Here is a 26255-nt window from a genome sequence, read left to right as displayed (position 1 = left end):
ATTTTAATAGGTTAGCATCCATACGAAGTCTAATTAGAGAACGATTAATCTGCCTTGAAATATTTGCCACAGTATGCCAACCAGCATCCACTGCAGTTCAAATTTTAAACTGTAAGAAACAAATATAAATGTGTAGCAAAAATTATAAGTTTAACAAATTTTGATCAAGCAGCTACTATGTGCCAGGTTTAAGGGACATGACCATTAATAGAACAGATGAAAATCTCTCTCCTTAGACCTTCCATTCAGGTTTGGGAGGGTATAAGGAGTCAGAAAACAAACAAGTAAAATGTGGAGTACATTTACATGATGATATGTAGTAAGGACAAAGGCATTGGGGAGGGGATTGAACCCTAGATAGTGTTTCCAAGGAGGTCCATGCCAAGAAGGGGACGTTTTAGTGAAGAGCAGAAGGAAATGATTAGTGTGAGCCATGTAAGTATCTGGAAAAATGATGTCACTGGCCCCAGAGCAGCATGTTTAGGCACCATGAAAGAGTAGAGGATGAGAAACAGTGAGGCAGTTCTCCTCAGAGAAGTGAGAACGAGGGGAGAGAAGAGGAAATGAGGCTGCCGAAATCAGAGGGGTGAAGTGTAAATCAGATGCGATCCCACAGGACATGGGGAAACTTAGATCTGAATGAGATAGGGAGTCACGGAAGGATCAAGAGAGTGACATAAATCTTTCTTCCATGTACTAGGGAACTTCGGGATCCTTCATAAACAGCTTGTGTTACCTGTCTTAAATCAGCATCTACCAAGAGGCTAATCCTTTTTTAAATAAGTATTTTATTTTATTGCTATTATTTTTAGTTGACAAATACTATTTGCCCATATTTATGAAATACGGTGTTTTTTTTTTATATATGTGTATGCAATGTGTAATGATCAAATCAGGGTAGTTAGCATCTAATCACCTCAAACATTCAATGTTTCTTTGTGTTGGGAACATTCAAAATCTTCTCTTCTAGCTATTTTGAGATATACAATAAATTGTCTTAAAGGTAGTCACCCGACAATATTATTGAATACTAGAGCTTATTCCTCAGTCTAGCTATAATTTTGTATCTATCAGCCATTCTCTTCCAGACCCCTTCTTCCCACAGCCCTTCCCTACCTCCCATAACAACTATTCTACCTCTGCGTCTATGAGATCAACCTTGTAAGTTTCCACATGTAAAAGAGAATATGTGGTACACATCCTTCTGTGCCTAGCATATTTCATTTGAAATTACGTGATGCAGACTCATCTAATTGTAAAAATGATGAGATTTCATTCATTTTTATGAACGAATAGTATATATACCACATTTGTCATAGGGTGCAGGCACTCACCAGAGAGAGAGAGAATGAAAAAGCGCCTCCAAGGGGGATGGCCACACCACAATCTCTTCTCCATTATCCTCTCAAGATTCTGGGCATGCTCATACATGTACCAAGCATGTTTTTTAAGACTCCAGATCCAGGACTTGAACTGCACAGCCAGCCATGTGGGGTCCAGCCACCTGAACCACCTGCTGCCAGCTGACCCTATATCACATTTTCTTTATGGATTTATCTGTTGATGGACATTTAGGTTAATGCTCTGTCTTGACTATGGTGAATAGTGTGGCTGTAAACATGACAGTGCAGACACTTCTTTTGACATAACTGATTTTCTTTGTCTTGGATATATACCTAGTAATAGGATTGCTGGATTATATAGTAGTTCTGTTTTTAGTTTTTTTCTATGGAAGGTTTATATCCCATAGTGGTTGTACTAATTTAAGATTATGGTGAGAATATATAAATTCCTGGGACCAGCAGTTGGCATAATGGCTATGTCACTGGACTCCCAAGTAGTCGACCGCGTTTTGAGTCCCAGACCCGGTGGCTTAAACTCACGCCGGGCGCGTGTGCATGCGTGCCCAAGATCCCGAGAGGAGAATGGAGGAGAAGGGATTGCGGCGTGACCATCCCCCTGGGGGGTGATTTCTTGCTTTCTGTTTCTCTGTCTGTCTCTATCTGGCGAGCACACACCCCCTATAGCAAAAAACTCCAAAAAAAAGAAAAAAAAAAGAATATATAAATTCCTTGTCATCTTTTGTTAATTTTTGTCCTTCTGATAATAGCCATTCTAACTAAAGTGAGATATCTCTTTGCTGTTTTTATATGTATTTCTGTGATGATTAGTGAAGTTGAGCATTTTTTGATATATTAGTTGGTCATTTGTATGTCTTTTGAGATATATGTGTATATGTTAAGACAAACTGCCCACTTGGTAAACATTTATTTCTTTTATGAGAGAGAAATAGATGCAGACTGACAGACAGACCTACAACAAGGTCTCACTGTGATCTTCCCCCAACCTAAGTAGCATCACAGGCGTGTGTGTGTTTATCATGTGTACAGGTTGACCTGGGAATCAAACCCACTCCTCTCTATGGCTTCCATCATTGCAGAAGTTTGCATCTCTTCTGTACCACCACTAATTAGTGGGCCAATTGTCCATTGGTTACTCAGATTATTTATCATTTTTGCTGTTGAATTTTCTTGTGAATTATGGGTATTTATCTTTTGTCAGATGAATTGTTTTCAAATATTTTTCCCTTTGTATAGGTTGTCTCTTTTATTGATTTCCTTGTATACTCTGAGTATTTATCTTTTGTCAGATGAATTGTTTTCATATATTTTTCCTTTATATAGGTTGTCTCTTTTAATTATTTCCTTTGCTGTGCAGAAACTTATTTTTCATATAGTCCCATTTATCTATCGTTCTTTTGTTATTTGTGTTTTTGTAGTTATATTGTGAAATTTTTGCCTAGACCAATATCCTGAAGCATTTCCTTTTTGACTTTAGTTGTTTCATCTTTCCAAGTCTTGCATTTAAGTCTTTAATATATTTTTATTTGAATTTTGTGCATGATGAGGATATAGGTCTAGCATTTTCCCACATATAGTTAGACAATTTTTTCAGCACCATTTATTGAAGGGATTGTTTTTCACCCCCTCTGCTTTTGTCAAAACTAAGTTGGCTGTCTACAGGTAGGCTCGCTGTCTTGTTTTGTTGCTCTGTGTGTCTCTCTTTGTCAATGCCATGCAGTTTTGTTGCTATAACCCTTTAGCGTATTTTGAAATCAGGTAGTGTGATGCCTACAGCTTTGTTCTTTTTGCCCATGCTTGTTTTGGCAATTCAGGGCCTTTTGTTGTCCCATATGAACTTTAATATTATTTTTTCTGTTTCTATGAAAAATCCCATTGATGTTTTGATAAAGATCACATCAAATCTATAGATTTCTTTGAGTAATATGGCTATTTTAACAATGTTAATTCTTCCAATCCATGAGCATGGAATATAGTTACATCTTTTTATGTCCTTCTTAATTTCCTTTTTTAATATCTTAAAGTTTACAATGTAGAAGTCTTTATCTCTTTGCTTAAATTTATTCCTAGGGTTTTTGTTGTTGTTGTTTTTTGTTTTTTTAGAGGTTTTTGCTATAGGGCGCGTGTGCTCGCCAGAAAGACAGAGAGAGACAGAGAGACAGAAAGCGAGAAATCACCCCCCAGGGGGGATGGTCACGCCGCAATCCCTTCTCCTCTCAGGATCTTGGGCACGCATGCACATGTGCCCAGCGTAAGTTTTAAGCCACCGGGTCCGGGACTCGAACCGCGTTCACCTTCGTGGGGGTCCAGCGACATGGCCATTATGCTAACTGCTGGTCCGCCCTAGGGTTTTTGTTTTGTTTTGCTTTGTTGATTTCTTACTCAGGTAGTTTATTACTGGTGTATAAAATGCTATTTATTTTTGTATTCTTAAGCATTACTGAATTTATCAACTCTAAAAAACTTTTAGTAAACTCTTTAGGTTTTTCAATATATAATGTCTTCTGCAGACAGAAACAACATGACTTCTGCTTTTCCAATTTAGACACTATTATTTCTTTCTCATAATTCCTCTGACTAGAATGTCCAGTCCTATGTTAAGAAAGAGTTGAGAGAGTGGGCATCTTTGGCTTGTTCTGATTCTTAAAGGAGATGTTTTCAACTTTTCCCTTTAGTATTATGTTAGCTGTAGGTTTATCATGTAAGGCCTTTATTGTGTTGACATACGTTCCTTCTATTCCTAATTTGTTCAGAAATTTTTTTGTCAAGAAGTGATGCTTAATTGTAATACATCTGTGGAGATGATCATATGGTTTTTGTCCCTCTTCCTGTTGAAGTGATGGATCATGTTTATTGACTTGCATATCCCATCATTGTATTTCTGGGATGAGTCTTATTTAACCATGGCATATAATCTTTTTGATGTGCTGTTAGATTCAGTTTGCAAGTATTTTGTTGAGGATTTTTGCATATATATTCATCCAGAGATATTGGACTGTGGTTTTCTTTTTTGTTGTTATTGTCTCCTTGTATGATTTTGATATGAGGCTAATGCTTGCCCCATAGAAAGCGTTTGGGAGAACCCTCTCCCTTTCATTTTTTCTGAAAAAGTTGGAGAAGAATTGGTGCCAGTTCTTATTTAAAAGTTTGGTTGAAATCAGTGGTGAAACCATCCAGTCCTGGGCTTCTCTTTATTGGAAGGCTTTTTATTACTGATTCAGTATTGTTCCTTATTAATCATTCAAGTTTTCTATTGAATCATCAGAAAAGTCATAATGTAATTTTGCATAAAAAAATGTATCATGCCTCTTCTGGTGACCCAGTAGTTCTTCCTGTTTCTTTCCTGATAAGTTGTCTTTATAGAGGAATTTATCCATCTTTTCTAGGTTTTCAAATTAGTTGTCATTATCATTGGTTATAATAATCTGTAATTATCCTCTATATTTCTCTGGTATCAGTTATATTATCCTCTTTTGTTTCTGATTTTATTCATTTGATCCTTTCTCTGTTTTCCTAAATTAGCCAATAGCTTGTCGATTTAATTTTTTAATTCATTTTCACTTTACTGATATTGTTTTTAGTTTCAATTTTGTTTATATCTGCCCTGATTTTTATTATATCTTTAATGTCACTAATTTGGGGTTTTATTTGTTCTTGCTTTTCTGTTGGGTTATTAGAAAAGTCATAACATGTTTTCTATGCAAAAATGCATCATGACTTTTCCAATGACCCAATTATCTCCTTAAGATATATTATCAGGTTATGTGGAATGTGAAATCTTTCTACTTTTTTGGTATAGGCATCTATTGCTCCAAACTTTTCTCTTCATACTGCTTTTGCTGTATCCCATTGGTTTTGGCATGTTGTGTTTCCATAATCATTTGTTTCTAGAAATTGTTAATTTCTTTATTAGTACATTGGTCACTCAGGAACAACTTGTTTGATTCCCTTGCCTTTGTGAAGTTTTCAAGATGCTGGTTTAATTCCATTATGGTCTGAAAAGATAATAGTGATGATCTTGTGATTTAAATTTTTTTTAAACTTGTCTTAACATATGGTCTGTCCTGGAAAATGTCCCTTATGCTGATAAGAAAAATTTGCATTTTGCAGCTGTTGTCTGAAAGAGTTTGTAAATGTCTGGTCAGTTTGGTATACAATACTGTTTAAAGCCAATGTTTCTTTGCTGATTTTTCTATCTAGATGAACTGCACATTATTAAAAGTGAGTTGAAGTCTCCAACAATTATACTGAAATCTGTTTCTCTCGTTATAGCTAATAATATTTGGCTTATGTGTTTGGATGCTCTGGTGTTAGGAACACATGTAGTTATGACTGTTATATTCTCTTGTTGAAATGATTCTTTTATCATTATATAATGACTTTGTCTCTTTTTATAGTTGGGCTTAAAGTCGATTTTATTTGATGTAAATACAGCTGTTTTGCTCACTTTGGTTCCATTTGGATGGAATATCCTTTTCCATTCCTTCTTCTTTTTTAAGACAGATTTTTGCTATAGGCCTTTCATCTGTTTTCATAATAGTAGTAACTGTCCTTTTGCTGCAAGGTGTAAAATTCCCTTAAGCATATCTCATGCGGCTGGTTGGGTGGTGATGAGTTCCCTTAGCTTTTTCTTGTCTATGAAAGACATTTCTTCTTCAGTTCTGAAGGACAGTTTTGCTGGGGTTAGTAGTATTTTTATAAATATAGGTATATAGTTATATAAAATATAAATATATATAATATAAATATATATAAATATAAATATTGGAAGGCTCTCATTCAAGAATGGATAAACTTATATATATTGTGACCCACCCCATCCCAGCCATCCAGCAGGACCATGTGTGCGTGTGTGCAGCATATACAGCTTGACGAGGAACCGAATTTACAACCCTCCTCACGGATTCAGCATCACATAACATCTATTATCACTGAACCACCAAAACATCCTTGGGTATAGTATTCTTCCCTCACAGGTTTTTTAGTTAGTTAGTTAGTTAGTTAGGACCTTGATTCTCTCCTGGTTGCAGTTTCTGCTGAAAAGTTTGCTATTAGATTAATGGGAATTCCCCTATAATTCTTTGATGCTTTTTTCTCACTGATTTAAAATTCTCTCTTTGCCATTGACTTCTGAGAGTCTAATTGCCTCCTCGAGAAGGCAGTCTCTAACTCCAGTAGGACGGTAGTCACTCCACACCTCATGCCCCAATGCCTTGATGTTATCTTTCTGTTCTATAACCTCTAACAGTACTACTGCTTACTGTCGTTAATTTATTAGTTTCCAGTATTGCCTACACCAGATTAAGTTCTTCTGGGTCTTACCATCTCTTGAACTTTTAGGAACTTAGCAATTTACCTTACACAGAATAACCATGATAAAAGTTTGACTGTAAGATTCAGAAGAGTAAAGGATAAAAAAGGAATTGTCTCAGTCCTAGCCATGATAATTAGGTAAGGGCATTTACTACCCAAGAGGATTTTAAACTCTGTCTTCAAAAGTAGAATATTGAAAGTTGGATACCAGATCATTCAAATTCCACAATAGATTTGTAAAGATAATTTTCATTTACCATTTCCTGATCCTGAGCTAGATCACGGAATTTTTTTCGTCTTGGGCCAGCTGGTGGTGTGGGGGTTAAGGTGTGGACTCCCACATGGCTGTCTACAGTTTCAGTCTCCAACCTGGTGGCTTGCCTTCTCTCCCTCTGCCCCTCTTCCTAGGTCTGATGAGTGCATGTGACCTATTGCAGATTGAAAAATAATCATGATAATAAATTTTAAAAGAATTATTTTAACTTTATTTTTAATTTGACCAGAGAGGGACAGAGTGAGAGAGAGAGAGAAAGTGAGAAGGAAAGCCACCAGGTCCGGACTCAAACCCCAGTCGGCCATGTAGGAGTCCAGTCCTTTAACCAGCATGTCACCTGCTGGCCCCCAAAATTAAATAATTCTTAAAAGAAAAAATTTTTTTTTGGAGAGGTTTTTGCCATAGGGCACATGCACTCAAAGAAAGACAAAGACAGACAGAGAGACAGTGAAAAATCACCCCCCAGGGGGGATGGCCATGCCACAGTCCCTTTTCCTCCATTCGCCTGTCGGGATCTTGGGCATGCACGCACACGTGCCCAGTGTGAGTTTAAGTCACCGGGTCTGGGACTCGAACCGCAGTTGACTACATGGAGACCAGCAACGTAGCCAGTATGCTAACTGCTGGTCTCAAAGAAATTTTTCTTACAGTCTTCAACAAGAGCAACTGTAGAAAAATCTGTACATTTAGTAAAGAAGTGTTTGTTATCCGATTGTAGAGGTCATGTCTACCTCTTTTATGATACACTAGTAATACTATTAGTGTTTTGGACTTACCTATCCCCAAAATGATAAACAAGCAGCATTAACAGTTAAATGGATCATATGATATTATAGTTGCTTTAGTAATTGGAACGAAGTTCAAGATACCTGCATTCTCATCCTATCTGTCTCTTACTGAACTAGCTAAACGCTTTAGAAGTCACTACTCTGGGGGCTCAATTTCCATATATAATAAATTAATAAGTAAACTGAATCAGATTTCTTGGTTCACCAAGGTTACTTTTAAAACATAAGATTTCTTATACCACATCTAACTGAATCAGTCTCCACGTGTGGGTCTTAAAAATAGGCTGATAATTACCACAATAATTCTAATATAACCATTTTTTGAATCAGACTTAGATATTTAATTGCTAGGTGCTTTTATAGTTGCCTTTAGTTTCAAAACTTTTGTTACTGAACAAAGTTGACATACCATGATGCTTGCTGTGAGGTTCTTTTAATGTGTTTGGAGAAGAAAATTATGTTCATGAAGCAATATTTCTATAAACCAGGGAACGACATTTTTAAAACTAAATGTTAAAGTTTTTGTATAGAGGAGTGGAACCAGCCTGCGACATTAGTTAAGGCAACTGGATCCCATGTGGTTTAACTACACAAATTCCACCCCAGACCTGGAGGTTTGCCGGTTGCCTGGGCATGAGAGCCCCAAATTTCCAAAGGAGGGAGAAGGGGTTATAACATGGCCATTGCCCCAGGGGGTGCTTTTTTCCTTTTTTTTCACTCTTGAGCTAGCATATCCATCTTCTGGAAATTAAAAAATAAAATGAAATCTTTTGTACGGAAATCATTTACAGGTGGGAAAGACCATCGTAGGTTTGAGTGAAATAGGAAGGCTTTAGAAATGTCTAAAATTGGGCTGAAATTTAAGGTAGCATTTGAGTAAAGTAGAGAAGAGAGGCTAGGCATATTTTATGGACAGAAAAGTGTACGTGTATAGACAAGTAGAAATATGGGCCTGGTTTCTCCTGGGGATTGTGAGTGTTAGCTGTAGCTTGGTAGTTAGTACTTCTCAATGTGTGGTTCTGGCTTCAAATGCACTCATGAGATGAAAATATGGAAAATGCAAAGAATGTATATACACAAAAAGGAAACATTCTGACCATTTTGGGTAAATTTTAAAATACTTTAATTCAAGCTCTAGATATTTTCAAAATGAATCAGTGTTTTTGCATATGAGTTTGGGGGTCTTGTTTTTGTTTTGGAGGCATCATCGTGTTCTGGAATTTTAGCACTGGAAGGGACCAGAAAGATCATTTTGGATGAGACCAAGAGAGCATTTCTAGTTAGAGGTAGAAGGAGAACTGAGAATCTCTACTCACTCCTCTCTCTTGCCCTATTTTGAATTGACTGTCTAATTCTCATATTCCTTTAAGTAGAAAATTGTCCCAGAATCTAAGTTGAAAAGAAAAATAAGTCAAATATAAGGTGACCTCAATTATGTGATAACCAAAGCATCTAAGAAAATTACTGACAGCCAATTATCAAGGAATACTTCCTCTTCTGTTCTCTTGAGCGCCTTCATAAGCTCGATTAAAGAAGAAAGGAGATAATGTTACAGAAGTTATAAGAATTTATCTTATTTTCCCTTTTACATGATAAGCAAATTTCACAAGCACAGATACATGGAGCATTCCCAATCTGAAAATCCAAACACTAAAACTTTTTGAGTGCCTACGTGACACTACCAGTGGAAAGTTCTACACTTGACCTCATGTGATGGGTCCAGTCAAAAAATTGTAATATAAAAACTTGCATAAACTTATCTTCAGGCTTTGTGTATAAGGTATATATGAAACATAAGTGAATTTCATGTTTAGACGTGGGGCCTATCTCCAATATATTTTATTACATTTTCAGAATCCAAAAATATCCCAAATCCAAAACATTTCTGGTCCCAGGCATTTCAGATGAGGGATAGTCCAACAGAATATGAAGTGAGGCAAAAGAACTATACAGAAGAACTGAGTCACCGACGTTATTAGTTTGTCAGTAAAATAAATAGTTTTTTATTTTCCAATTCTTTATTCTCTCTCTGTAAATCTATTAGGATATTTACTAAAATTTCTGTTACTTCTTTCTAGCTTATTTGAAGTGATGACTTAGTTATCTAGCTATTCCATTGTCCAATTTAAAGAATTCCTCTAACTTCTTAAATTTTTTTATTGTTACTTATGATTTATCTCTAATCATTTTTCATCTTCATCAGGTAGAGTTTTGTTTTGTTTTGAAGAGTTTGTTTTTCGTTTGTTTGGCCTTAGTCGTGTCTGCTTGATGGAGAGAAGGAGAGAGACAGTGAAAGTGAGAAATCATCCCCCGGGGAGATGGCCACACTGCAGTCCCTTCTCCTCCGTGGTCATCTTGAGATCTTGGGCATGCACATCCACGCACCTGGTATGAATTTCAAGCCACCGAGTTCAGGAATTGAACTGTGTTCAGCCCCGTGGGAGTCCAACAGTGTAACCATTATGCCATGTATTGTCCCCTGAGTATAGGTTTTTAAAAATTCGTACAGCACATAATATTGGGTTGTCAGAAAAGTCATGACTTATTTTTTCTATGTTTTTCTATGCAAAAATATGTCATGACTTTTCCAGTCACCCAATAATCAAGTCAGGGATACAGATCTATTCACCACGTTCAGCATTTAACATTGCAATATATTGTACATAGTCATGGTCATTACGCTTGCTCCTTTGGAAGTGTATAGTCAACCACACTCTAATCTGCAGCAACACTGTTCTGTAGCCTCTTCCTCCTGTTCACACGCATTCCTGTGTCTCAGTAAGTTCCTCTCAACCTTGTCTGCGCATCTCCCTTCACAGCTCCTAGTACCTGCTCTCTCTACTTCTGAGCTGTTGAGTCTTCTAGCTCCTTCTAATGAGTAAGAACACTCAAGTGTTTGTTAAGAAGGGACATGTTATTTGTCTCATAGCATGGCTTATTTCATCTGTTGTAGCATTGTATCTTCTAGGCTTCGTCTCAGATGGCAGGAACTAAGTGTTCTTTGAGGCTGAATAGTATTCCATTGTGCATATGTGCCACATTTTCGTTATTCATTGGTGACTGAGCACTTACATGAATTCCATGTTTTAGCTAGTGTGAATAGTGCTGCAGTAACCGTGAGTGTGTAAATGGCTCTCTGACAGAGTGGTGTAGTGGCCGAGTCAAAAGTTTGTTCTAGTTTTAGATCTCTGAGGAACCCTCCCGCTGGTTTCCACAGTGGCTGTACTGTTTACATTCCCGCCAGCAGCACACGGAGATCTCCCTTTCTCCATAGCCTTTCCAGCACTTGTTATTCTGTGTTCTTTCCTTCTCGGGTTGCTAATAGCCATTCTGACTGGGGCTAGGTGTCAGTGTGGTATTGATTTATGTTTCTCTTATGCTAAGAGATGTCGAACATTTTTTCATGTGTTTTTTAACCATTTGTCTTCATGTAGTTTTATTCTCCCCATGTTACATTAGAACCGTTTAGTATTCCTCTTCAGCTCATGTGAGAACTTTGTATCTATTATTCTGCATTCTGCCTTTTCTATGAATATACTGGTAAATCATTTACCATGTTTCTGTAAATCCATATAGCTTTCATAGCTATCCCTCCTCATTTTTTATTCATACTTAAATTCTTTTGCTTTATCTGGTTTATAGAGGAATATGTTTCCCTCGTTATGTTTACAGCTTCTTTTTGAACCAGCACAATGTAGTATAAGAGAATGTTATGAACAAGAAAAATGCTAACTTTCTACTTAAAAATTGTTATTCCCTTTTCTAGTCTAATATATGTACATGTGCTAAAGTTACCTTAGTAATGGTACGTATTGCTTTGGGTCTTGTTTTTATTCCATTGCATCATTTTTCTCCTGAATAAGCTTTTTGTTTGTTTGTTGTTTGTTTATTTCTTCAGAAACTTTATTAACTCTCATGTGAGATTATGGTAATCAATAGATGATAAACATCAAAAGCAAGTGTTACTAAAAGGACTACAGAGAGTTGATACCAAAGATTTGGACAAATCCTAAGCTAAATTCTAAAAACCTGACAGTACAGAGAAAAATATTTATCTTTGGAATTAGCTCACTCAAGAAAGAGTGGCAGTGATAACCCAAGCAAGAGTGAAGTGGAATAAGTACGAGGAAAAGAGAGGGGAATTCTGGGACTAGTTGAAAGGCAAACTGATAAGAAAGGACCCCCATCATTGAACTCCCCCGTGGGAGAACTCGGTCATTTGTGAACGTGGCATGTTGTGAAAGAGCCCTTTGTGTCTGCACAAGCATCTGTCTGTGACACCAGCATTTTGTGTTAACTGATTCTTTTCATTGCTCATACTAGATAAAGGCAGATCATAGGGAATGAGACAATAAAATGCATTTCAGGGAGAAGAAAACATATAAAACTTAATCCAGAATGGCCTTTAGGAGCTTTGGAAAAACAAATAGATGTCCATTTTCAAAGAGCATCCAGGGGACCAGCAGATGGTGTAATGATTACGTCGCTGGACTCCCGTGTAGTCAACCTTGGTTCGAATCACGGACCTGGTGGCTTAAGACTCACGCTGGGCATGTGTGCGTGCACGCCCAAACTCCTGAGAGGACAGTGGAGGAGAAGGAATTGCAGCATGGCTACCTCCCGTGTGTGGGGGGGTGGAGATTTCTCACTTTCTGTCTCTCCAGCAAACACACACAGCACCCTATGGCAAAAATTTCTTTCTCAAAAGAAAAAAAAAAAAAGGCATTAGGCTCTACGATATTGAATCATAAACTCTAGGAACCAAGAGCTGAATTCGTTTAACCACTCATGACAACAAATGCATTGCAGCAGGCTCATGATAAAGATAGCTTCTCAACCAAGACGGTACCTTGACTTTCCAGATGGAAGCATGGGTGAGTCGAGACAGGAAATGAACTTCAGGGACAAGTGTACGTTCTTCACCAGAGCGCTTGGGACCTTCCACTTCAACCTTCTGGGATAAGGCTCTTGAGCTAACTTGGTGAAAAGCACATTTGATCTTAATGCCACCTCCTGCTTTAAAAATCGCCGTTAGCCAGGGGCTTCATGCCGCAGTGCAGTGGGCTTTCTCATGTTACGCCTCTGCCTTTTGTAGCCCCCAGAGCCTTCCCTCTGAATTTCTACGGCTGATAACTTTGTATCACTGATACTTATAACTGCATCCCTAATCAGCTTTACGCAGAGCTACAATTGTCTTTACTTTTTTTTTTCTTTCCTCACAATTTTGAATTCTGCTTAATCTGTAAGCCTTAATTTCTTCTATATAGAGTGATCCTTTTCTTTTTTGCATTTTCATTTTTATTTTAATCTTAAACCTCATAAAACCTTACACATTTATTTCCTTCAAGTTTTCTCAGTACATCACACTTCAAAATTACTATTTTATGTCTTGATATATATACTTGCTAAAAGGATAAGAATCTTCTTCAAATGTTTATCCCATATCCCTAAACCTTCCCCACGTTTCAGCTTTTGTTTTGCCTTGTTTTTGTTACAGAGCGCCTATGCTCCCTGGCAGGGCTGAGTTGGGGGACACGGGGGAGACAAGAAAGCACCCCCCGAGGGGCAGCCGTGTTGCAGTTTCTTCTCTTTCCTTGTCCTCTCAGTAGTTCAGACATGCGTGCACATGTGCTCAGTGTGTTTTTCAGTCCTTCAAGTCCAGGACTCAAAGCACACAGTTGGCCATGTTGGTTCCAGCTACCCTAAGCCACCATTCCAGTGCCCAAATTTCAGTCTTAATGGTGGATGCTCTAGTGCCATTCTTCGTGATATCATTATTTTCTTTTTAGTTGGAATAACTGAACTTCCCTGATTTGAATCCCCAGTCTACTTGTTACTAGCCATGTGACCTTGGGCAAATTACGTAACTTTTCTAAACCTATAAATGGAGATAAATTTACATATCTCTCTCTCAGTATATGTGAGAGGATACATGTAAAGAACCTAGCACAGGAACCAGCAGTTAGCGTAATGGCTATGTCGCTGAACTCCCATGTAGTCGATTGTGGTTTGAGTCCTGGACCCAGTGGCTTAAACTCACACCGGGTGCGGGTGTGTGTGCACGTCCAAGATCCCAAGAGGAGAATGGAGAAGAAGGGATTGTGGCGTGGCCATGCCCCCGGTGGATGATTTCTTGCTTTCTGTCTCTTTGTCTCTCTCTGTCTCTCTGGCGAGCACATGCGCCCTATAGCAGAAACCTCTCAAAAAAGAAAAAAAAGAACCTAGCACATGCCTGACACACAGTACTGATTACTCAATAAGTGGTTTGATGCTGTTATTATAATCATTAATTCTGTTATAAATATTTTAAATTCATCTCCTTTTTCTAAACAGAGTTTTTCTTTACACTGAATATTAAGTGACTCTGTTTTATATATATGCATACTGCTGTGGAGTGGAGAAGAGATCTTCTCTAGACCTTTCGATGGACTTAACTGGGCACCAGAGTCCCTTGACACTACCAGTGAAATAGAATTATTGTGAATTTGACCCAATTCTGATCTGTTATAGTTCAAAAGGAGAAGTTCTGTTACAGTGGTAGCATTGAGTTCATGTCATACAGTAAATAAAGATTAACTTTAGTGCCCGCCCACTTTCTAAGAACAAAATGCTGAGAGGGGTGCCTGCCGGTCTTCAGTTCCGGGTGTTATTTCCTTAACACTTGCCACTGGCGTTCTGTGCTTCAGGAATAGTGTTCAGAGGACATTGGAAGAGCAGCTGTGGCACACCGAGCGTCTGCTCTAGTCAGAGAATAACTTGAAACACGCTGTTAATTTGATCACTTTGGTTCCTAGATGTTCATAAGACTCTCTCACTCTGTAATAGCTGTAGTGTAGTGTAATGGGAAAATAACAGTAATTAGAAGCAGAAGACCTGAGTTCCCATTTGGAATTTGATTTTATATATTAGCCAAGAGCTTTGGTTCTGCATTTAGACCAGTCTAAACTTGAATCTTAGACACTTTCTGTACTAACTTGGAGTTTAGAATTGAAGTTACTTAAGTTCTGAGTCACAGTTTCTTCAGCCCTAAAATAGTGTTTTTACAGGGTTGAAGACAGGCTCAGTTCTTAGTTGGTTGTTCTTCTCCTATCGCTTGCCCAGATATTTCACGTTGTCAGTCTGGTTTTCCTTGTCTGTAAATTCAGTATGATAGTGGGTTGTCAGAGGAGACATGACTGTTTCTATGCAGAAATGCATCATGACTTTCCCGGCAAACCGGCAGCACCTACATTACAACTTTGTGGGGTACATTATAGAGCCAGTCTGTAATTCCCGAACTGCAGTAACATTCTCAATAAACATTCATTCACGTGGGGTCAGCAGGTGGAGTATCGGTTAAGCTGCTGGTCTCCCACATGGTCAACCATGGCTCAAGCCCCAGACTCAGTGGCTTAAAACTCACGCAGGGTATGTGTATATGCATGCCCAGATTCCTGAGAGGAGAATGGAGAAGGGATTGTGGTATGGCATGACCCCTAGGAGGTGATTTCTCACTTTCTGTTTCTCTGTCTGTCTCTGGCAGGTGACATGCCCTATAGAAAAAATATGGATGATTTCTTGCTTTCTGTCTCTTTGTCTCTCTCTGTCTCTCTGGCGAGCACATGCGCCCTATAGCAGAAACCTCTCAAAAAAGAAAAAAAAGAACCTAGCACATGCCTGACACACAGTACTGATTACTCAATAAGTGGTTTGATGCTGTTATTATAATCATTAATTCTGTTATAAATATTTTAAATTCATCTCCTTTTTCTAAACAGAGTTTTTCTTTACACTGAATATTAAGTGACTCTGTTTTATATATATGCATACTGCTGTGGAGTGGAGAAGAGATCTTCTCTAGACCTTTCGATGGACTTAACTGGGCACCAGAGTCCCTTGACACTACCAGTGAAATAGAATTATTGTGAATTTGACCCAATTCTGATCTGTTATAGTTCAAAAGGAGAAGTTCTGTTACAGTGGTAGCATTGAGTTCATGTCATACAGTAAATAAAGATTAACTTTAGTGCCCGCCCACTTTCTAAGAACAAAATGCTGAGAGGGGTGCCTGCCGGTCTTCAGTTCCGGGTGTTATTTCCTTAACACTTGCCACTGGCGTTCTGTGCTTCAGGAATAGTGTTCAGAGGACATTGGAAGAGCAGCTGTGGCACACCGAGCGTCTGCTCTAGTCAGAGAATAACTTGAAACACGCTGTTAATTTGATCACTTTGGTTCCTAGATGTTCATAAGACTCTCTCACTCTGTAATAGCTGTAGTGTAGTGTAATGGGAAAATAACAGTAATTAGAAGCAGAAGACCTGAGTTCCCATTTGGAATTTGATTTTATATATTAGCCAAGAGCTTTGGTTCTGCATTTAGACCAGTCTAAACTTGAATCTTAGACACTTTCTGTACTAACTTGGAGTTTAGAATTGAAGTTACTTAAGTTCTGAGTCACAGTTTCTTCAGCCCTAAAATAGTGTTTTTACAGGGTTGAAGACAGGCTCAGTTCTTAGTTGGTTGTTCTTCTCCTATCGCTTGCCCAGATATTTCACGTTGTCAGTCTGGTTTTCCTTGTCTGTAAATTCAGTATGATAGTGGGTTGTCAGAGGAGACATGACTGTTTCTATGCAGAAATGCATCATGACTTTCCCGGCAAACCGGCAGCACCTACATTACAACTTTGTGGGGTACATTATAGAGCCAGTCTGTAATTCCCGAACTGCAGTAACATTCTCAATAAACATTCATTCACGTGGGGTCAGCAGGTGGAGTATCGGTTAAGCTGCTGGTCTCCCACATGGTCAACCATGGCTCAAGCCCCAGACTCAGTGGCTTAAAACTCACGCAGGGTATGTGTATATGCATGCCCAGATTCCTGAGAGGAGAATGGAGAAGGGATTGTGGTATGGCATGACCCCTAGGAGGTGATTTCTCACTTTCTGTTTCTCTGTCTGTCTCTGGCAGGTGACATGCCCTATAGAAAAAATATCTAAAGAAATTACTTCACATACACCTCTTTAGATGTGCTAGCCATTTTAGCTAGTAATTACCTCAGAATTTTAGAAGGATAAATTATATAGTCAATTTGTAATTCCTGAAAAATACTGCATTCTTTTATGCTTTTTTGTTTTTGTTTGTTTGTTTGTTTTGTTTGTTTTTAAGAGAGATTTTTGCTATAGGGCACGGGCACTCACCAGAGAGATAGAGACAGAAAGTGAGAAATAACCCCTCAGGGAGTATGACCATGCCCCATCCCTTCTCCGTTCTCCTTTTGGGATTTAGCACGGATGGGGACACACACACACACGCACACACACACACACACACACCTGGCATGAGTTTTGAATCCACGAATCCGGCACTCGAATCGCAGTCAGCCATGTGGGGGTCCAGCAGATGGGATAATGGTTACGTTGCTGGACTCCCATGTAGTTGACTGCAGTTCAAGTCTCAGACCTTGTGGCTTAAACTCACCCCGGGTACGTGTGCATGCATGCCTAAGATCCCAAGAGGAGAATGGAGGAGAAGTGATTGCAGCATGGCCATCCCCCCTGGGGGGTGATTTCTCACTTTCTGTCTCCCTGTCTCTGTCTTTCTGGCAAACATACATGCCCTATAGCAAAAACCTCTCCCCCCCAAAAAAAAATAAATTGCTTCCCTTTCCTCTCTTCACCTGTTCTAGCTATTTTAGTGTTTGATTATTCCGTAGGAGGTTAGTGCATTACATTTTTCATTAAGTATGTATATGCTACTGTTTCATGTGTTTAAGTCCTTTTCTTTTTTAGAAGACTATTTGTTGAAGAGTCCTTGATATCATACTACCTTTTTTGTATCTCCAAAGTGCTATGCACATAGTAGGTGCTCATTATATACTTGTTAATTGAATCTGTTCCTCACAACCTTGAATCTATACCTTCCTCCAGTAAATGCAAGAGGAAATATTGTGACGAGTACTCTCTGTCACATTGTATAACTCCAGAAGATGCAGTTTATATTGAAAGACGTCCCCTGGTGTTGTCTAGTTGTTCCACACCATTAAAGGCATGTCTGGAAAGATCACCATTCCAGGCTTGAGCTCCTGAGCTCTGCAGAGAGCTGTTGCAACCCCAAGTTAACTCCGAGTGGGCTGCATCAGATTTATATATATATAAGCTTAAATGGATATAGAAAGTATCTCCCATTGTCTTAAAAAGATACTTGGAATTCATAATATCCTTGGTTATTCTGAGAGAGAATGAATGACTACCAAAAAATGCAGTGATATTCAATAAGGGAAACTACAGACGAGTAGGTAAAACTGAAAAGGATGCTATGGATTTTGAGATAAGAATGATGGTAAACAAGCACAAGGCAAAAAAAAAAAAAAAATCCCGGGGTGTACGGTAGAGCAATATCACCTTCATGTGTGCCTCTTAGACGTGTATCTCTCATCTGCAGGGAAAATAAAAATACTTTCTGAAGCAGTACAAATAGAAAAATAATTTAGAAACGCTGTAGTGACGGGCCACAGTACATATCCATGAGAGAATTTTCACTATTACCTTTCTCGTGTTGAGTCCCAGCTTTGAAGAAAGACATAGAGGTCCAGAGATTCAGTGATGATTCAGAGAAAAGTCGGAGTGCTATCAAGGCTCCATTGTCTATCCCTTGACTTACTTAAAGAGTACAGTGCTAAATTTTGTGATACTATTGTAAAAATGGAAATTGAATCTTAAGGATTATTTCTTCCATATTGTATTTCATTGTGGTGTATTGGAAAGTGATCTGGACTTTGAGTGAGAAGATGTGATTTGGAGGATGGCACTTAAAAACTATAACCTCAGGCAAGTCTTTTCATCTTCTCTGAACCTCAGTTTCCCTCATCTTTCAAATAAAGACCATACTATTTATTTAATAAGACAAGTTTTAGTGAAATACTGTTTTACAAATGTAAGAAAACTCGACTGTGAGATCCCATATTTCCAGTCTTTTGCTATTTCCTTAGTTCCTAAAGGGAAAAGTCCTCAGACATATTTTTTTTTTTACCAACTTTATCTCTGGAATTAACTATTTGATAAAGACAGTATTTTTTAACTAGTATTACTCATATACATACATATCTGTCTATCCCAAACAAAATATAATTCCATTTTTTTCTTCTTTTTGTTTTCACTTGAGGGAAGAAAAGCAAAATAAAACAATCAACAGAAATATATTTAATTCTGCCTAGGAAAACTAGTCAAATGCCTTTTCCATTGACAAACAATGTAAACCTATTCAAGATGAACAGAATAAAAATTCAATCTTCCAGTTAAATTACTGAAAACATTTTTTAAAAAATCATTGGTTGATCATTTTAAAAATAGATAACTAGGAACCTTTACATCGAGCCAGAGTAACTTTTTATAGAATATTCAGAATCCAGTTTTTTAATTCTGCACTACATATCCCCCCAACCCAGGGAACACTAGGCCTGTGTCACATATACACCAAAGGTAATTCTAGAGGCTTTGAGAAAATTATTATTATTCCAGTTTGCTATAGGGCACGCTCACTTGCCATAGACAGACAACAAGAGAAAGCATCCAGAGCCGGGGGCAGGGGTGTGGGTGGCCACACCATAAACCCTTACACACACATGTCTGGAGCATTCTTAGATTACAGGTCTGGGACTTGAACCACATAGTCAGCCCTGTGGGATCCAGCTGCCTTAACCACCTCGTCACTGGCTGGCCCATCCTCAGGCTTATTTTCATTATGGAAGTAAAACTCTCTTATTCTGGCAGGAACGCGACACCACTCGGCAACCCTCTAAAAGCAGGGACAGACTGGGAACTTCTGTGGTTTCAAAGAATTCATGTCCTTTATTTGTCCCTAACCCCACATAATAGCTTTATTGTTGTTTCCCTCTGATCATTTCCTGTGTCTCTGACCATTTCTAATTCTCACGAGCCATGTCATCAAGACTTACTAAGTATGCCTTTCTGTACAGGCTCCATCGAGGACTGCACTTAGTTGTAGTTAGACTTGACAGCTATTACCATGTTTCTGGTCCCAAAAGTCTCTCCCTACTCCTAATAATGGCCTCCATTTCTTTTCTGGATCCATTACTCTTCTATTACAAAGAAGGCAGGACCAAGGCTTTTGGTGAAAGCCGTAATGGACCTCTCCCTGCCTTTCCCATAGAACATGTATGAATGTAAGGTAAAAGTTTTAAAAAACATGAAAAGAGTGATCAGTAAGCTGCAGTAACCACACAGCCAATGGAATAGGAGCGAAAATTTAGCCAGTGCCCTATGTGCTTAGTGAAGAAATGAGGACATCTTTCACTTCCTTACTTTTTTGAATACCAAAACGAAATCAGAGCAGCTGCCCATTAACCCCATCGGTGACTTCATCAGGCAGAATGTCTTATGTAAGTAACCATTAGGTATCCTGACTCCTTCCGTGTTTGACAACGGGAAGTAAGAACTGTAAACAAGAAAATTTTTTCCAGCTAAAGATCTCAGTAGAGGATTAACCAGCTCCTAATTGGACACGATGCATTCATTCGCAGCACTGTGCCCATTCTGTTTTCTCAGAACAGCGAGAACAGATGGAATAAGTAACCCAGTATAAGTAAATACTAAGAACAAACAAAATAGCAGCCACTATTTGGTTCCTGTTCCGATACTACACAGAAAGGGAAAAGAGATTGCTTTTGATATATCCTGAGTTTCCAGCAACCCAATGCCCATAAGCTTTCTAAAATCTTTCTGTTGCCCAGTCCTTTGAGACTTTGTAGATTGGGTTTCCTAAGAGGCATGCTCAAACCTTCCTTCTTTTCTTTCAAATTACTCCTCAGTCCTAAATGTGCATATCCAGTCCTGGCCTTTGTCCTGAGATCCAGGATCCTGAATACCACACTCAGAGCTCTCCTTCAGCATTTCCAAAATCAGTGTTTTTTCTGCCTCCAAACCTGTTTCCTGTTCTCCCCACTCTCCCTTAGACACTGTTGTTCTTACAATCATAGAAGACATTTCTGGAGTCATTTCGTCTAGTCCCACATTCTCCTTGGGTGTTATTTGACTTAGTCTCTATCACTGTTGTATTCCCACTGCTATCTTAGCTTATGCATTATGTTGTCGGAAGAGTCATGTATTTTTCTGTTTCTCTATATAAAAATGCATCAAGACTGTTCTGACAACCCAGTATATTATATCTTCCACAGAATCACCTAACCACCTAGCTTAACTCTCAATGTATAGTTATCATTCCTTCATAATCCATTATTTATTCTACGGTAATGACAGATATTATTTGAACATATGCATTGATTATGTTGCTTCTTCATCAAAATTCATGAGTAGCTAACAAGCAAGAGCAGGCTTGTTGCTCATAGTTCATTCTAGAAAATACAGATGACAAAATGAAGAAATAAAATTCACTCATAATCCCAAAACCCAAGTTATCAAATGTTAACAGTGTAGCTTTTATATATTTTGAATCTAGGGAGGAGTTACATGATGCCTATTTTTCTATACATCCTGAGCATATTTCAGTATCTGTAACTATTCTTCCACTACATATGAATTGACAAACTATGACATAATACCATTGTGTGAATCACCATAAAACATTACTTAAATTTGGCCCCATTTTGCTCTTCTTAGGGTTCAGTGTGCCCCATAAAGAATGATGCACCTCATAAACTAAGAATGCTTTTTATAGTTTTAAATCATTGCAAACAACAAAGATTAGTATCTTGAGCAGATAAAATTGTTCAAAATTTATATTTCCGTGTTCATGAATAAAATTTTATTGATGCATCGCCAGAGTCATTTGCACGGGCACCGTCTCTGGCTGTTCTTAGACACAGCAGTGCAGCGAGTCATTTCTGCAAAGCCCCGTGGCCCACCCTGTGCAAACGCTCACCTCTGTACAGGAGGGGCACTGACTCCTGCTTTAGTGATACTGGAAATAAGACGACGTGTTTTCACACTCTGGTGCCTTTTTTCATTCAGCTCTTTCAGTCTAGGCTGCAATTCCTTTATTTAACTTGTTCTCAAAGTCAGTTTGGCTTTGTCTGTTTTCGAGGCCCTGTAACACTTTGACTCTCCATCATATGAAGTATATCACTGTTTCATACTTAATCGTACCCAGATCTTTTTCTCCTTCAAATAAAAGAAACATAAGGGTCATGAATTCATTCTGCGTCCCGTGACACCTTCTGTGTGGTGTTTCTGTAGGCAACTAGATGTCCCGTACATCTCTTTGAATGCTAATTGAACCTGACTTTTTTGACCCAAATTTGAGACAATAGCTACTATTTTCAGTCTCTTTTTTTAAGATAAATTTATTTTGAATTCAAATAATAAACTTGATAACAAACTTTGTAATATCACTCTTCAGCAAGTTAAACACTGCGTTTTTATCCCAAAAAATGTTACACAAACTAGAGGGAGTAGTTGTACCCATTTATACTAGGGGATGAGGGAGCGTCGGAGGCCTGTTTGTGCTGGGTCTGCCTTGTCTAACCCTCGTCTAACACCATTCACTGCCCTCACCAGCGAGCTTGCACATTTCATCTTTCACGCTCCTTGAGTTGATGCGGACCCTTCATATTTGCACTTGAGAATAAGCAGGTGGTGGGGACCAGCGTCAGGCATGTGCCAACTACTGCTGCTTACTGTGGTGCTCGTTCACGGCGAGAGCCGAGTTCAGACAAAAGTAAATGGTGGTACCAAGACAGCTGCTCACACTCCCGGGAAGCAGACTGCCACTCTGAACGGCACTCGTAAAACACATTCAGATTTCAGTATCCTCGACAGCTGCTTCACGAACCATACGACAGCATTTACACATTTTTGTGATAAGCATTATTAGGAGAAATAACATCCAGGCCCTTTTGGGAGCATCAGTCTGTAAGGACTGTTAGTTATACTGTTAGACTATATATCACAGTTATTGGACAGGTAAATGTGAAAAGAAAAAAGACATGTCAGACCCTGAGAAATAGAAATGAGAAACCAACCCCTTGAGTGATAATATTAATATAAAACATTCGTATTGGAACACATCTTGCAAATTTAATATTTACATAATGAAAATAAAAATCAGACTTGAAATTCTGAAAGATTACCTAGAGAATAACAGTTCATTCTTCTCTAAAAAGCATTTTAACTAACAAAACCTTTTAACATTTTCACCCAGCAAGTCTTTTTGGTGTCTTGAACAAATGCTTGGAAGTTTTTATAACTTATTATTATTTTTTTTATGAAAAGGATCAGCTTAAATATAAAAGAATAGGAAGTATTCCACTTGCCAGATGTACCCCTTATTGTGGGACAGTTACTAGAATAATCAGTTGAAAGTTGATCATATACTTGTCCCTCTATAATGAGATAAAAACAAGTGACTGTGATAACAAATTTTTTCAATAATTACTAAGTATTTAAGTATGGAAAGACCTAAAGAATGAACAAAAGCATAGTAACTAAGGATTCTTGGTTTCTTTTTGTATTAAGAAATTACACAAGATCTTTTTACTCTTTAAATGTAACAGCACCTCAATATCAGAATCTTCCTATCTATAAAAAAAAATTAGAAGGAATGAACATTACTGTTTTTTGTTTTTATGGTGGTAATCTGCATGGCCATAATGAAAGGTTAACTTTAGAGTTCCGTAACTTGAAATTTTGAGATCAGTCTAAAAACAAAAACAAAACAAAAGATCCTACAAATCCTCAGTTTCAATTTTGCCAACTCTAGTTTTAAAATACTTTCTGATCAAGGTTTCTTTTTCCATTAACCCTTATTCATCAGGGTTAACCCTTATTCATGCCCCTTCAGGGCATGCTTGTAACTGCAGACAGGAAAGGCCCGAGGCCACATCTCGCAGCTGCACGTCCACCTGGGTTGTCACTGGTGCCGTTGAGGATGGTGTGGACTGAACAGGAGCCGCAGTGTCACGCTGTGACGAGGCTCACTGCCACATTCCCCCCCCACCCACCCCACCCCCGCCGACATGGCCACTGCTGTGGTTCCTCCGCCACAGCTGGTTTTCTCGAAAAGTAAAAGCAACGTCTGATTGCCTCCTGAGAGTAGTGCAGTTTCTGTCTTTTCATCTAACAGTTCCTCAGAAACGGATACATGACCCTTTTGGTTTATATTGTATAACTACTTATCTCCTATTTTAATTTATACTATATAATACCGAGTCATTGCAAAAGTCATGACGCATTTTTGATAGAGAAACATAGAAAAATAGATCATGACTTTTTCAAAAGCCTGATATGTAGCATTCATATATTTCTTTTTTTTAATTAATTTATTTTTTGGAGAGGTTTTGCTACAGGGCACGTGTGCTAGCCAGAAAAACAGAGAGACAGGAAGCAAGAAATCACCCCCCAGGGGGAATCGCCACGCCGCAATCCCTTCTCCTCCATTCTCTTCTCGGGATCCTGGTCACGCATGCACACGCACCTGGCATGAATTTAAGCCACCGGATCTGGGCCTCGAACCACAGTCAACTACATGGGAGTCCAGTGACATAGCCATTACACTAACTGCTGGTCCCAATATATATTTCAAATACATATTATATTTGTACACACACACACACACACATATATATACACACATAGGTATGTAGTTAACAGATATAACAAAAGTATGTAATATAATGCGTGTTATATAATGCTTTAGTATAAAAATTTTATGTAATTTAAAATACATATTTCCTTTTAGCACATAGTATCTCCAGAATCGTAAAATATTGGCACTGCAAAGAACTTTGGAAGCTATCCAAAACAAGCATTCTTTTCACTAATGAGGAAACCGAGGTTCAGAAGGGAAGCAACGTATGCCTAGAATATTCTAATTTCAACATCCAAATATTAACCTTGCTAGTTTGAAGTGTTCCAGCTACATGGTTTTTCAATTACATGAGCCAAGTATTTTTCCTGTTTGCTTTAATACTTAAACATTAAAATTGTTTTGTCTCTGGTTATCTTGCAATTTGTCCATGTTGTCGAGAACCAAAAAGAAAAGAGCATGCCACGTGTTAGCGGAAAGATAGAAACGGCAAGCGAAAGCACAGTAAATGTTATTAAACTGAATATCTCACAAAGTTAAATATATTTCTGTTTATCAGTTAAAGCTTTGCTTAGGGAAATTCTGAAAGCGAAATCGTTACCTTTTACTTTCCGTTTTATTTCTGTGTGTACATGTATCTCTATACGCTAATGTTCCATCAGAACCCGATGGCCATTTTGTTACGATTCGTGTGTACATTCTTTTTTTTTGGCTGTCCAGTGGAACAAAATCGTAAATTACATTAACAGAAAACAGAGCACTTAAGTAACTCTTTTTATGTATGTAAATGAATATGGATTCGATGATAAGGAAAACATTTTCTCGGATATCCTGATGAGTGGATTTCCAATATTTGTTTCAACCCATTTCCTCTGTTTCTTTTACATTAGCATTTTGTTTGGTGATTTAACCATTGCTCTAGCCACAAAGAGAGGTGTGAATGTAAACTTAAATACCAGAAATTCACATGATCAGATCTTGTCTCAGCCCTGACTCTGTCCTCAACAGAAACAGACCCCATTATCGGGACAAGTTAGAAACATTGCCCTGTACAGAAATCACAACTAGGTGAATGAATAGTTACTGCATTTCTATATTTAAATGTACTAATTTGGAATAGAGTAAAACAGATACTGTGTATTCTTTATGTTCAGCACATAATAATTTTCTTTCTTTTTCAGCTTTTTAATTAAATGAAGCCAAGTGGGATTTGCATAAAGTGAATGTTTACCATGAAGATAAACTGTTCCTGATATTACACTATTTTAAATTCTTACATTGATTTTTTTTTTTTTTTGTCGATTGTGATAAGCTAGTTAAGTCTTGTATACTTTTTTAAACTGTGGGTTTTCCTAGTAAATTTAATTTATAGAAATGGATGGTAACATTTAATAGTCTACAAAAGAAACATCAAAGTGTTTTCAAGCATATTATATTCAGTGTATGCCACAAGATTGAAATAAATGACAATGTGATTATAAATGTATGTTTTAGAACTGTTCACTCATTAGTAAAGGAAACCGCAATGTTAGTAAAGGAAACCTATCAAATGTATGTTAAAGAATGCTCAGTATTGTACAGGGATAAAGCATATGCATGAAAATGTCGTGTACTGAAAATTATACTTACTGCAGTTACAGTTATAAAGGACGTGCACTGTTACAAATAGTGTTTTGTTCTTATTAATCATCACTCGATAATGGTATTTAGGACAGAGAGGTGGAAGAACAGTGTGTATAAAGTGGATGCCTAATCTAGGAAGAAGAGTTTCTTCAGAGAGCTAAATCTGAAGCAGACATGCACTAAGTCCGCATTCCCCTAAGGCAAGCCATGGAAGAGCACACTGCAGCTAGGAAGTACTGTTTATCCAACTTTAGAACTGGGGTTCCGAAATTTGGATTTCTAAGATCCAGCCAGACTCACTCTCTTTCTCAACTTTATGGAAGCCGCTTGCTAGCAAAACCCCCGTCCCTGAGTCCGAGT

At 38.1% G+C, this 26255-nt stretch overlaps 1 protein-coding gene across 1 annotated transcript in view; it reads left to right on the top strand.

Annotated features, from left to right (window-relative positions):
* The window catches only part of TUSC3 (tumor suppressor candidate 3), a 194967-nt gene extending 169165 nt beyond the window's left edge, over positions 1 to 25802 (top strand). The window contains exon 10 of the mRNA XM_006167752.1: positions 25454 to 25802. Within this exon, the coding sequence (XP_006167814.1) occupies positions 25454 to 25469 (16 nt within the window). The 3' untranslated portion in view covers positions 25470 to 25802. The remainder of the gene's footprint in view (positions 1 to 25453) is intronic.
* Positions 25803 to 26255: the final 453 nt, after the last annotated feature.

This window comes from Tupaia chinensis, unplaced genomic scaffold, assembly GCF_000334495.1.
Source record: "Tupaia chinensis unplaced genomic scaffold, TupChi_1.0 Scaffold145057_1, whole genome shotgun sequence".
In the NCBI taxonomy this organism is placed as follows: domain Eukaryota; kingdom Metazoa; phylum Chordata; class Mammalia; order Scandentia; family Tupaiidae; genus Tupaia; species Tupaia belangeri.
Note: the sequence above shows the minus strand (reverse complement) of the source record. Positions and strands in the feature narration are given on the sequence as shown.